We start from the raw sequence: 13,219 nt of genomic DNA on the forward strand, positions 1-13,219 counted from the left end.
ACTTCCCCTCCTTTTAATTTTATAACTTCTTTGCTGGGACACCTGCTATCAATGTTTTCCCCAATCCGTCCAGGAAAATTCCGGGATATCACCTCAATTATACTACGGTCGCTACCTTCCAGATCCTTTCCAGTTCATCATTCATCTGTTATCCTACATTTGCAGATACTGAGAAGGTGGTAAAGTAACCCACACAAAAAATAACCACAGCGATTGTCCAGTGTGACCGTTCGTTCTCACAGATCTCTCGTATAGAATAATCGCAAAGTCGCCTAGGAATGTCTGCGGTGTAATGGCCCCGATATTACGAGCTCTGCAGTCCGTACAAACGTATAACATTCATATCTCCATTCTGATAGTTTCTAAAGGGTTCTGACCATGGTGTATAACAGAATTACCGTAATTGTTTTCTTCAATCTTCGGTATTCTAAAAAGTACAGAACACATCAGGGGACTGGATAGCGTAGTTTACGGGTTATAATCCCGGTAGGGTCAAGAATTTTCTCTTCTCCATGTCGTCTATACCGACTCTGGGGTCCACTCAACTTCCTGTTCAGTGGGTATCGGAGACTCTTTCCCCGGGGTTAAAACGGCCGCGTCGTGAAGCTGACCACTCACCTCCAGCTAGTGCCGAGGTCAATAAAATGTGGATCTATACATCCAATCCCTCATACGCCTTCATGGCATAATGCTTAATTAGTTAAACACAGACAACTTTACCTTTACTTACAAAACACAACGCTTCGGAAGCTGGATATGTTTCCGTGCTCAGGTGAGGAAGGAGACAGGCACTCTTTTGGGTCCCTTAGAAACAGCTGTAACCCCAATCACTAGATTGAAGGACCCAACAAAGCAGGTGTCTCCCCCTTCACCTAAGGACGAAAATAGACCCAGTTTCCGAAAAATTGTGTTCTGTTTTTTTAGGATACCGGACGATGGGCAAAATCCAAAAACTCAGTAATTCTGACCATTTCTGTTGCTGGTATCGACCGTAAGTTGGACGCCCAGCAGTCTGAAGAGTACTATCTTCTGGGACATAGCGCCGTATAGTCCGTTGAAATTGAAGGACGTTTAGGAGGAGCATATCGCCTTCATCTTGAGGGTCGAATGGACCGGCTTGCCACCTGCATTGCTCGGCCTATTGGACCCTGAGAATGGAGCGGATATGTTCCTCCGAAACGTCGTTTGAATTTCAACGGACTACATGACATATCACAGTAGACAGCACTCTTCATAACCACTGCTGTGAGATCATCAGACCCTACACGAATTCACTTTATTATCGTGTGAATTACGAAAATCATGATTTTAACCCCCCCCCCCAAAAAAATCAAGTGGATTTCAGGATCTGCTGTCTGTGATTATGGAGGCTACGGTCCTTGGGACCTTGTCATGTGTAGTTTCGTGGATAGGTAAACCACCTTTTCGTAGGGATATCCTCTTTCCATCTTCAAGGTAGACTTTATTGCCCTGAATATAAATGCAGCAGGTTCCTCCGAAACGTCGGTATATCTACTCTATTATAAGGCGTCATATCCCAGACGAACGTAATCGTAATATTAACTCCATCGTCAGGTAAATTGTATTCGCTCTAGGACAGTTCTCTCTTCTGGAATATAATGTCGGGTAGTATGTTAAAAAGTCAGCCGACGTTTCGGAAGAACATATCCCCTCCATCTTCGGGGTTAATGAGTATGCGAAGCAAAAAACCGACATGAAACATATTCGTTCTATCTTGTGGTTCAGGCAGGTTCTGCACACGTTAATGAAGTGTGCCTTTAGGAAGGTAGCAAGTCACTGTGTCACTGAAGTCACTGAAATCCATGCGTCACAATAGTTTACTTTTTGTCCTGCTTGACGTATTTTATTGATTGTTTAACAAACGACGCTGTTTCAGTTGCTCGTGTTGAATTTCGTCGAGTTTTGTCCACCAGGAAATCTGACATTTCTGTCACACTTTTAAGTTTAATTATGAGCACCTCTGTTCAGTCTACATAATTACAACAAAAAAATAATTTCTATCGGTCTGTAATATCCGTGAAAAAATAAGTTCTTACGCTGTATAACATCAAGCGTTTAACCATCCGCACGTCGAGCAGCTTTACTTGCGCATGCGCGGTTCGTGTCGAATCCGTTTCGTAATAATGTAGATATTGCCGAAACAGCGCCATAGCTCAAGCGGTTAGTCGCTGGCTTCCCACCGCGGCGGCCCGGGTTCGATCCCGGGTCTGGTCAAGTGACACTGGGGCAGGTTTTCTCCAAGTACTTCGGTTTCCCCTGCCAATCTTCATTCCACCAGTTGCTCCACAATCGCCCTCACCTATCGTCTGGGGCTGGTACAATAGGCCAGAAGTGGCCGCAGTGCAAGGGACTTAGTCCCACCCCACTAGCAATAAAAAAAAATATTGCCAAAATAAAATGACACATTTATTTGATAAATTGATCTCAACAACGTTAATCTCGGTTTTCTAGACCGGAGTCGCTATTTCCTTGAAATAGCTCCTCATTTATCCTCACAAGGCTGAGTGGACCCCGTTCCAGACCCGCTACTTATCAGAAAATCTGGTAGTGCCGGGAACCGCACCCGGGACCTCTGGATCTGTAGCCAGGAACACACCACAAGACAACCGGCGAGATAAAATTACAATCACAACGCGAAACCCCTGACGGCTGAATGTTGGCCCCACCATGAGGAACTTTGTCTCTACAGATATTTAATATATTCGGAGTGTTTCCATTAATTAAACAAACACGTTCGTATTTATATTCCAAAGCACGACTGAGAAAACGTTCGAATTGAATTTTTCTGTTCTTTCTATTATTATTATTATTATTTTATTTTCAAATGTTTTTCCTTTGGTATGTCGGTCTTTGTGTATGGTTTCAGTCTTGTCTGATTTTCTGACTGTATTTCGAGAGTTTTTGTACTACGTGACAAACATAATTTTTTGGAAACGTCGATTTAGGTGACAATCGCGAAGAAAATGGATCTCTTTCCCCATGCTGAAAGCTAAGCAATGTAAACTATCAACCATGCATTAAGTAAAGAAGTTTGATATAATATATTCATTTAAATTTAAGTATATTCACACATAGAATATATTTGATACGTAGGGATAATTTATAATTCTTACATCATATAACTTACTAAAGGATTGCAGTCTAATTATGGTTAGTATATTTAATTTGTTCACAGAATAGTATTCTTCTCTCTTTATAATATAGTAAATATAACGTAAACAAAATTAAATGTAATTAGAGTTTCTAATATAATGAGTGTGAGAGCGTATACTGTACAATGTATTTGCATACAAAATTCACAGTTGCCTTCTTTACAATTTAGTCTTATTTGTGCCCGGTTTGAAAGCAGAGTTATATAAGACGAGCAAAATTCATATTTGAACAGCGCGAGAATTTTGATCAAATTTAATTGAAATCTGTGAGACAATTTACGACAAAAGTTGTATTTGTAATCGGTGAATATAGTTAAAACTCAAAATGGAAAACTAACATTGTCCAGAAATCTATGACATCAAATCTCAACAATATTTTATTAAGATCTCATGATAGGCCTACACACGAAGAAGGCAGTTAATAACCTTGTGCAAACTATGCTTTCTTATAGACCAATAAACAAATCCGTGGGTTCAGTCCGCAAGCGAACTATACCGACCGAGCGACCGCCGCTTGTCGGCGAAATTAGTGCCACCTTTTGCGGATAGAGTGTGTCGCGTGGTCAGCGCAAAGGATCCCCACGGTCGTTAATCTCAGTTTTCTAGACCGGCTTATCGATCAATATGGCTGTAAAAACAAAATGGACGTACTGTTAGCTGAAGTATAATGTTGATTAATATGTTATGTAATAAAGATGAATATAGTTTAATTTGCGCAAGATATTATAGCAGTTTGACCAATGAAAATTATATTTACTTGTATAATTTTATATAAGAGTTAATATTCTGTCTTAAGAAGGCAGGCTACCGCAGGGCACAAATGGATCAGAGAAAACATTTGACTAATATGATTGTATGAAGAGTATGTTTTTACAAAATATACAAACTATGCTGCGTATGTGATAAATAAATAAATAATACTTAAATTAAATAGACCTACAATTTTAATAATAATAGACCGAAGCACGTATTTGTTTTAACTTGGATTCAAAGATACGTAATTGGGGTCGTTTAGATGTGTCTTTGTAATTATCTTTTGTTTCGCTGCCACCAGAGAGCTCTGAGGTGTTCGGCACCATATTACTTATGGGAGGAACAAGAATTACATATAAAATTTTAGTTTGAATACCCGAGAGGAATATGTTATTTAGCAGATATATTGTAAATGAAGGGATAATATTGAAGCTTATGTAAGAGAAATATGTTGTATCTCTGTAAACATGATAGAAATTACTTCGGATAGTGTTCAAAGTCAATATTGTTTGAGGTTATTTGCAGTTCGTAAAAACCTAAAATTTCTTAATCGGCTGAAAATTTATTTTTAATTGTTCGAGGACGAGACCGTATAAGTAGTTGGTTACTTTAGTTGTGAAATGTAATTCTTGTAAACTTCCACCTCAAATATCTTTATACTGTGTGATTTAATTTAGAATATTTTTTAGTGTTTTAGGATTTTGTATCATAGTTCACGAATTTGTAAAATAAAATGATGGCATGCTACTTTATACAAAGAAATATTCACTTTTGGCCGTTACTTAGTTCTGTCAGTTACCCGTGAACATGTTCGCTCCATTTCGATTAATTTCTAAAGAAAGAAAAAAAAACAATTTCGTTACGCAAAATTCCTACATACTAATAATATTATAATGTGTTTAAAGTATCTTAGAGGCTCCACCATCGTCAGTTAGTGACGTAGTTCATTGCGTCATCAATGAGAAGTTATTATATTCTGTTATGAACACAGGATATAAGCCAAAGTCACCATAGCCGGGATCTCGTTGAATACATAGAGACTTTTCATCCGTAAAGTTGGCAACCCAATATATGACGCACCCTCAGAGATATTCTACACAGACTGTGCCTCAATTACTTTTTACCACTTTCTGTCTTTTCGATTAATTTTTAGGACGTAAATTATAATTTCTTCTTTGCTTTTATCTGAAGTTTCTTACGGATAAATTATAAAACATGTATATAATTGTAAGATTTGAGGCTTTCACGGCGGTGACTATGAAGAAAGCAGTCTTCTGGGATTTGGCACCGTGTATATGTGGTGTTAACCGACATTTCGGANTATTTCATGCATCGCTCAAATAAATATACGTTCTTAATCAAATTAATTTTTATGGAACTATTTGGAGATTTGCTGCATTTGATAATTATTTGTGACTGTTTCATGTAGCGTTTAATTTTTCCAGTCCTCTGACTGATAAAGTTTTCAACCCTCGTTTGTATTCTCTGGTTTTTGGGACCTGTAAGCCATATCATGGGCTTGTGAAGTATCAGGGGATATGCTACGGCCCTGCCACCCTCCATGATCATGGCCTCCTGATGCGTACACGACCTGTGGATGTGAATCGCCACCTCCTGAACTTCCCACGAGTTTCTTCAGTCCAACTATCGCTGAGAGGACAAGGGCGATTTTCGCAACAAGCAACGCTTTTCCGGCTATGAGTGCAATTTTCCCCATGAACATCTGAACCATCATCGCAGCCATTGCCATTCCAGCGGCCACCAGATAACCTCCACCCTTCTTCTTCTTCCTTCCTGTGAACATAAAAACATACATTATAGTATTCTGTTTTGTGTATATGTTGTTTCATTATTATTATCATCTTTTTCTCCTTTACTGTGGGTCTCGGCCTTCTCCATAGGCTCTGGAGTTTTCGTAATAGTACATTTTTTCAAGGTAGGTTTGTTATCCGCACGCCCAACCCTAAACAAAGAGGACCACGGGCTACACTCCTTATGGCCCCTACCCTTTGATCTACCAGGAGATTACGCTCCAGCCAGCATAGCTCTCCGGGTATCTGGGGCCCGCAACCTCCTCTTCACGACCAGGCAGTAGTTCTCGAGGAGGTATATGGCTTCATAAGCAAGGAAGCCTGGATAAACCTCTGAAATACAGTTCTTAATCTATATAATACCAGCTTTAATATTCAAGAACGCTGTAATTTGCTCTCAGGTTTTGTGTTTCGTGTGATTCTCACAATAAAAACCAAACATTACCCCTAAACAGCTTTAACCGGTTGGTTTCTATAATGGAGATTTAAGTTTTCCTGTCTAGGAAGTAACTGTTATTAATTATTACTCTTTATGATACACAAAACAAAAATATGCTTACTTTATGCAATGAATATATTTGACAACGTGTATAAGAAGGTAAATTTATCCCCGCTATCCACTCCGCGACCACATAAAGGGGAGGAGGTATAGCTCCACCAATTCGTAGTTCGGCGATGCATGGGTGTCAGTTTTCAACTACAAGTTCTGGTCGCGTTACGTCCTGGGAAGTGAGCCCCCAGTACTCATTTTATTGAAAGCCATATGAGCCCCAGGGGAAGTGTGTGTACCCCGATGAAAAAATTGACCTCCATCTTAAAGGAGATCTAGGATCTTTGAGGATAGTAGAACCAAGTAAGTAATTGAGAATGTGATGAATGGTTCATGCAGCACGCATGGGTGACATGAAAAATGCGTACATTTCAGTAGGAAACCCTAAATGGAAGAGATATTTCAGACGGGCCGTAAATACGTGTATGATGATAATATTAAAATTAATGAACAGGTTGTGATAATGCGAACTGAATTCGTCTTATCCACGATAGGGACGAATGACATCCTTTTACAGACATGGTAATTTAACTGTCATTGTGACACGTTTCGAGATAATTAGAAAGCGACTAGCATCAAAATGTGCCAAGAGGGAACAACATGTAATCCATGCAGATTTGAGGTTCTCACAGCGGTGTGTATGAAGATTCCTGTCTGCTTGGATATAACACCGCATAGTTCGTTGAAAGACAACCAACATTTCGGAGGTATATGCCGCCTCCATCTTCAGGGTCGAAAGCAAGAAATCGGCATGAGTCTATTGACTTTCAACCGACTACGCGGCGTTATGTCCCTGCAGATAGAATTCCTCTTTAAAAATAAAGTAAAGGAGATAGTAAACCTTCATGTTTATTTTAATATTCAAGAACGCTGTAATGTGACTGCCTTATGTCTGTTTGTTTGTTACAGTTCTCAGAACAAGTGCCACTTATTTGCCACAACAACTTAAAATCGTTGGTCTTTGTAATGTAGACTGGATGTTTCTTGTGAGGTACGAATTGTATTATTAAACACTGATCATTGTGTTCAGAGTAGGCCTGGGTCAGTGGTCTGAAGGCTCCCATATCCGTCACACAGTAAAATATCGTCGTGAATATCGTGCGACGCGGAACCAAGAATCACTGTGCTGGCGAGAGCCAGCAGCATTTCAACAGTCAGTGAGTCATGCAGTCAGGGTAACCTATTTTTGTCTGTCCAATTTAGTTTCATATTCTGATATATATATAATATATATATAGGCTGTATAAAATTTTGTAAGCGTTGGATTTATCACTGTCATTACGCAGTGTCAAGTTACCATAGATTGGAGTGGTCGAGCACTAACATGTTGCATGAAATTAAACAGCAGCATTGGAATCATCATGTCTATTCTGTGAGTACTGATAATATTTTGATTTGGCTATGTGAAATGTATTATTACGTGCTACGTTTAGAAGATGGTTTATGATTGATTATTCTTGCGTGTTACTCGTGGGAGATAGCATGTAACGTGTGCTTCGACGTATCATTCGATAACATGTCGGACTGCAAAGGAATTCACGGAAAAGCAGGAGAAGTTAATGTTTCCAAAACTTATGTAACACATTATGAGATTTCCCGTTGAATTCCCAACGAGTGTTATTACACTAGTTACAATTAAGGATTTTAATGAAAATAAAGAAATAAACTCCGTGGTTTTAGTCCGCAAGCAAACTATACCGACCGAGCGCGACCACCGCTTATCGGTGAAATTATTACCAACTTTAGCGGATAGAGGGTGTCGCGTGGTCAGCGCAACGAATCCCCACGGCCTTTAATTTCGTTTTTTTTCTAGACCGGAGCCGCTATTTCCTTGAAATAGCTCCTCAGTTATCCTCACGAGGCTGAGTGGTAGCGCCGGGGATCGAACCCGGAACCTCTGGCTCTGTAGCGAGGAACTCTGACCACTATGCCATAGAGGCGGTCAGGATATTAATGACATTGTTAAAACACTGTTTAACATAAAAATAATTACTAACCTTCGAAAACGTCTGCAGGAAATTTTAATTGTAAAGTTCTTGACTGAAGGAAGGCGTCCAGTTTCTCTTGTATGATTTCATCCAATCGTCCGTTCCGTTCTTCACTTGACCTTGGTAGTGTTTGTTCCAGCTGCTTCTCAGATAACGGCTTAAGAGATCTTCCTTGTGGTCCATCCTCGTTATACATCGGATCCCTGGCTAGAGTGACGTAATCGTTTATTTCGAGCGGTGCTTTCAGTGACGTAACCCTGTCCAGAATTGTAACGGCCTTTATCTTGAAACAGACACTCATATCCGAAGTCTTCGCGCAGTCGCTGATTAACCTATACAACATTTTCCAGTTTCCATTTTCTTCAACTTCGTTCAACGTCTCATCTTCTGTTTCTGACGTGTTTTGACTCATCGCTCCACAGAACACACTCACAAGTAAAACATGACATAATTTCATTTTTAATTACTTTTTTTTAAGTCAAAATTTGAGACACTTCTCTCAATGGTGTCTAAAGGTTAAATAATTCGTTATTCGAAATTCAGTCTATTTTATATACGTAAGATGAAGTGGAGGGGGAGGGAGCAGTGTTTTCACAGACCTTACCGCCGTCACGGTTGTCTGCAGTTTGTGATACAGAGCGTGGAATTATGGGTCGTGAGTTTATTAAGCAGCAAGTGAGCTGGTGTTTTGCTGTTTAAGTTTGTGGTCTTCGAAACTGAGCTCAGGGGAATTTTTATTAATTAGCGACGAAGTCTTAAGAGACACGGAGATTATGAAGGCTGTTAATATGCACACAGCGGAAACCTTTTGCTGACAGCGCAATTGAATGTAATTATCGCCCGTTTTGTTTATCTGGCGGAACATTTAATTCGCGATTCAGCAAAGTATCCGTTTGTTGACATCTCGTGGCACATATATCACTCATCGTCACTCATGGAGCTGAGCCCTTCTTGAGAAGTTGCCAGTTGTGTAGCTACTCAAGAACTTCCAAGCATTTTATGGAACCCGTACGTTCATTACCGTGCTCACAAGAGCCCTCCACTTGTCCCTATCCTTAGTTAGATCAATGCAATCCATACAATCCCATCATATCTCTCTATTAATATTTTCCATCCACCTACGTCTTGGTCTTCCCAGTGGTCTCTTTCATTTTGGTTTTCCCACCAAATTCTATACGCATTCCTCTTTTCCCCCATCCTTGCTACATACCCTGCCCTTTCATCCTCCTTGACTCGATCACTATAATTATACTTGGAGAAGAGTACAAGTTATGAACCTCCTCATTATGCAGTTTTCTCCAATCTCCTGTCACTTCATCTCTCTTCGATCCAACACCATGTTCTGAAACACCCTCAGTCTATGTTCCTCCCTTAATGTCAGAGACCAAGTTTCACACCCATACAGAACCACAGACAAAATTATAGTTTTGTATATTCAAATTTTTATGCTTTTAGACAGCAGACACGGAGACAAAAGGTTCTGGACTGAAAGGTAGGAAGCATTACCCGAATTCAGGCTCCTTTTAATGTCCTCCTCAATCAGGTTTTGATTGATGGCTTATATATCTGTAGAAAATAATTGTGATGATACTGCGTGAGATTGTGGTAGTACAGTGTGCTGACAGATCGATGCACGCTCTGATTGCAGAAAGCACTAATTCTGCTGGAAGGAGATTTTTTCAACAGTTGTCTCTCTGTCGTCAGCTGTTGTCATTTTCTTGAAAATATCTAATTTGAAAGAGTTTCCTAAAACCTATGTTTGCATATTAGCAATATTGAATGTTATAATTGGATTGTGACTAAGCAAACGGGGTACATAATAACAAGTTTCAATAAGTATGGCCTAAAAATAAGTTGTCCCTGCGTCTAATTAATTAAACAGCGCCCCATCAATACGCATGGGGAATGGAGCTTTACGCCCCTGCCCCTTTACCCCGGTAACCATTGTGTAGGAGGCTGGGTAACCCCAGAGCCTGTCTAGACTGTGTGGGTAGAGAACAATCTCTTGCCTCTTCCGAGAATCGAACCGCAGCCGTCCAGCCCGTAGCCTCTCTCTATACCAACTGAGATATCCCGGCCCTTAGTACAGGCCTAAATAACTGTAATTCTCGAAACTGTTAGAATGAATCCGGCATTTGGCAAAAACTTGATTATCTCACTCTCGGTTCCCATTTCATTACTGTAATTAAGTCATAATTAATTCGCTTTGTCTCTCATTGGGGACGTAAGATATTTGGATACGCGGTGGACGAAACAAGAGCCTCGAAAAGAAAATTCCTGCCGAAGGTCTTCATAATTTGTACACTTCGAGTCCAGGACCGTGATAGGCGGGGCATGTAACGCGAATGAGGACGCTGAATTCATATACGCACTTATTGAGAAATCCTGACAGGAGAGTTCATTTAAAAGACATCGGTGCGGATTTCAGCATAGTATTGTAGCGTCTAGAACCATTGCTACGCAACGACCGCGAGATGGGCGGATATACCAGGGCCGTTTCTGGGCAACGGCTCGGTAAACACGTTCCCGCGAAACAAACTCCAGTTGCTAGACAGCAGATTCTTAATAATACAACAGTTGGACCACAACAATGGAAGAGCTATGTTTTCTAAGTGGTCCTTGCCGATACAAGGTTAGAACTTAGTAACTTCTGTATAGGATTCCGTGAAGAGAGGGTTGCCAAGGAACGACTGGTCGAAATACATCAGGCTGTAAAAGACTTAGTGGGTGCTGTGGTTATTTGTGAATTGTGGAGATTACCGCTGGCATTGTGGTTGCTTGTAGTTCCGAGTCACGTGTGTAAATCCATTCACCAATCCAAACCCCGTCTATAGTCACACATACTACGTGAGTGACAATTAAAACGTGTCTTAAAATAAAGAGGGTATGGTGTAGAGTCAATTAATGTGGCTAAGGATAGAGTTTTTTTTATTGCTAGTGGGGTGGGACTAAGTCCCTTGTACTGCAGCCACTTCTGGCCTATTGTACCAGCCCCAGATGATAGGTGAGGGTGATTGTGGAGCAATTGGTGGAATGAAGATTGGCAGGGGAAACCGAAGTACTCGGAGAAAACCTGCCCCAGCGCCACTTTGTCCACCACAAATCCCACTTGATCAGACCCGGGATCGAACCCGGGCCGCCGCGATGGGAAGCCAGCGACTAACCGCTTGAACTATGACGTGGCCAAAGGATGGAGATTAATGATGGGTTCTTATGGGATTGGTAATTAACCCTTGGCTTCAGTAGAATTATTTCCCCTACGACTTTTGTTTCTTGGGTTACAGAGCAGGAGTTTGATTTAACGAGTGAGCGAAAGAGAGTACAACCACTAGATTACTTTGACTTGTTGATCAGTAGTGTTCTTTACTTGGCCCCAGGAAGTTGTTGTTATGTTTGTTTAAAGCGTTGGCGAAACAGTTTAATTGCATTTGTGCTAATTGCTGTGAAACAAGATCATTTCACCGTATAGGCCGTTAAATGTGCTGTCAGTTGGAACGCCCGTAGAAGTTTAGCCAATGATGTTCCTGTCTGCTTCAGAAAATAAATAGACCACGCACAGGACGAAATGTTGCAGCAGACCCTGAATGTTCAACACCACTAATATTAAATAGTGCCATTGGAAGCAATTCTGAGCCAGTTTCATCCGACTCCAATGCTCATGACTTATTTCCGTAATATCTAACTAATTCTCTGGCAGCAGAACCCCGAAGGTATGACAACTTTGGCCGTTGGACACGATTCTTAACCAGTTCAATCCGCCCGTCCCTGTCCTAATTTTGTGACATTTGAGGTTTCTACATTAGTGACGCTGTGTAGTCTGGTCGTTTAGCAGTGTTTCGGACGAACGGGATGCCTCAATGTTCAAGGTAGATTTTTTATAACTTGCTTACTTGGCATACTCTTCGACCCTGAAGATGGAGGCAATACGTGTCTTCGAAATGTCGATAAATTCTTACCCCAAACTACACAGCGTCACATCCCAGAAGGTAGTAGGCTTCGTTTGTTTTCATTTACTTTGGGTGGGGTGAGACTGAGTCCACTTTTTACTGTGGTCACTGTTTGGCGTATTGTACCAACCCCTAATGATAGATGATGGTGATTATGGAACAGTCTGTGGAATGAGAATTGGCAGGGTAACCGAACTATTCGGAGAAAACCTGCCCCAGTGCCATCACAAATGTCACATGACCTGACGTGGACTCGAACCCAGGCCGCTGCGTTGGGAAGCCGGCGACTAACCGCCTGAGCTATGGCGCGGACGTAAGCTTACACTTACTCTTAATGTTATCATTGTCCCCACTTCAGTTATTTAAGCAGATATTTTTGTGAGTAAAGATTTTCACGGCATTGAATATCAAGATTACTGTCCCCTATAATGGGCTCTGACGTCGTGTAGTTTGGTAGATAGGTTCCTTCGAAATCTTCGCATCGATCTACCGAAGTGCACGGTATCACATATAAGACCATAATCTTGAATTTTATTTTTAATCTTTTCGTCTTTTTCCTATTCATTTTAAAAAACAGCTCTTTCTTGGGGATTAATATGGTCAGAGCTTGACGTTTTCCACATGTCGTCTCTAGCGGAGTTTGAAAAACACTTCAGGCTTTATAAATTCGGAGTATCTTATTGAATTTAGGTTAATATAATATTGAAGTTCATAACTGAAACAAAATGCTGAAGGACAGACAGAGAGATGTAGCTAAATAAGAAAGAAGAAGAAGTAGAAGGAAATGAAGGATTAGAAGGAGAGAAGAAAGGAGAAAGGAAGAAGAGATGTATGAAAAAGACGAAACTCTCAGACGGAAGATACAAACAGAATAAAAAATAAAATGCTGAAATACACGTACACTAAAAGTCACAACCTTCTGGAATGCGCTCCGTATAGTTTAGTATATATATGTATATATGTATATGTATATATATATATATATATATATATATAT

The 13,219-nt window shown here is 40.5% G+C and overlaps 1 protein-coding gene across 1 annotated transcript; it reads right to left on the reverse strand.

The window, feature by feature from the left end:
* Window positions 1-5,391: 5,391 nt before the first annotated feature.
* Window positions 5,392-12,845, reverse strand: LOC111864691. Its single transcript, XM_023852122.1, has 4 exons — window positions 12,835-12,845; window positions 10,517-10,552; window positions 8,285-8,532; window positions 5,392-5,720 (listed from the first exon to the last, which is right to left on the reverse strand). The coding sequence occupies exons 1-4, from the start codon at window positions 12,843-12,845 to the stop codon at window positions 5,392-5,394; spliced, it is 624 nt and encodes a 207-aa protein (XP_023707890.1).
* Between the last annotated feature and the right edge of the window lie 374 nt (window positions 12,846-13,219).

The sequence above is a fragment of the Cryptotermes secundus genome, unplaced genomic scaffold (genome assembly GCF_002891405.2).
Source record: "Cryptotermes secundus unplaced genomic scaffold, Csec_1.0 scaffold441, whole genome shotgun sequence".
Taxonomy (NCBI): Eukaryota; Metazoa; Arthropoda; class Insecta; order Blattodea; family Kalotermitidae; genus Cryptotermes; species Cryptotermes secundus.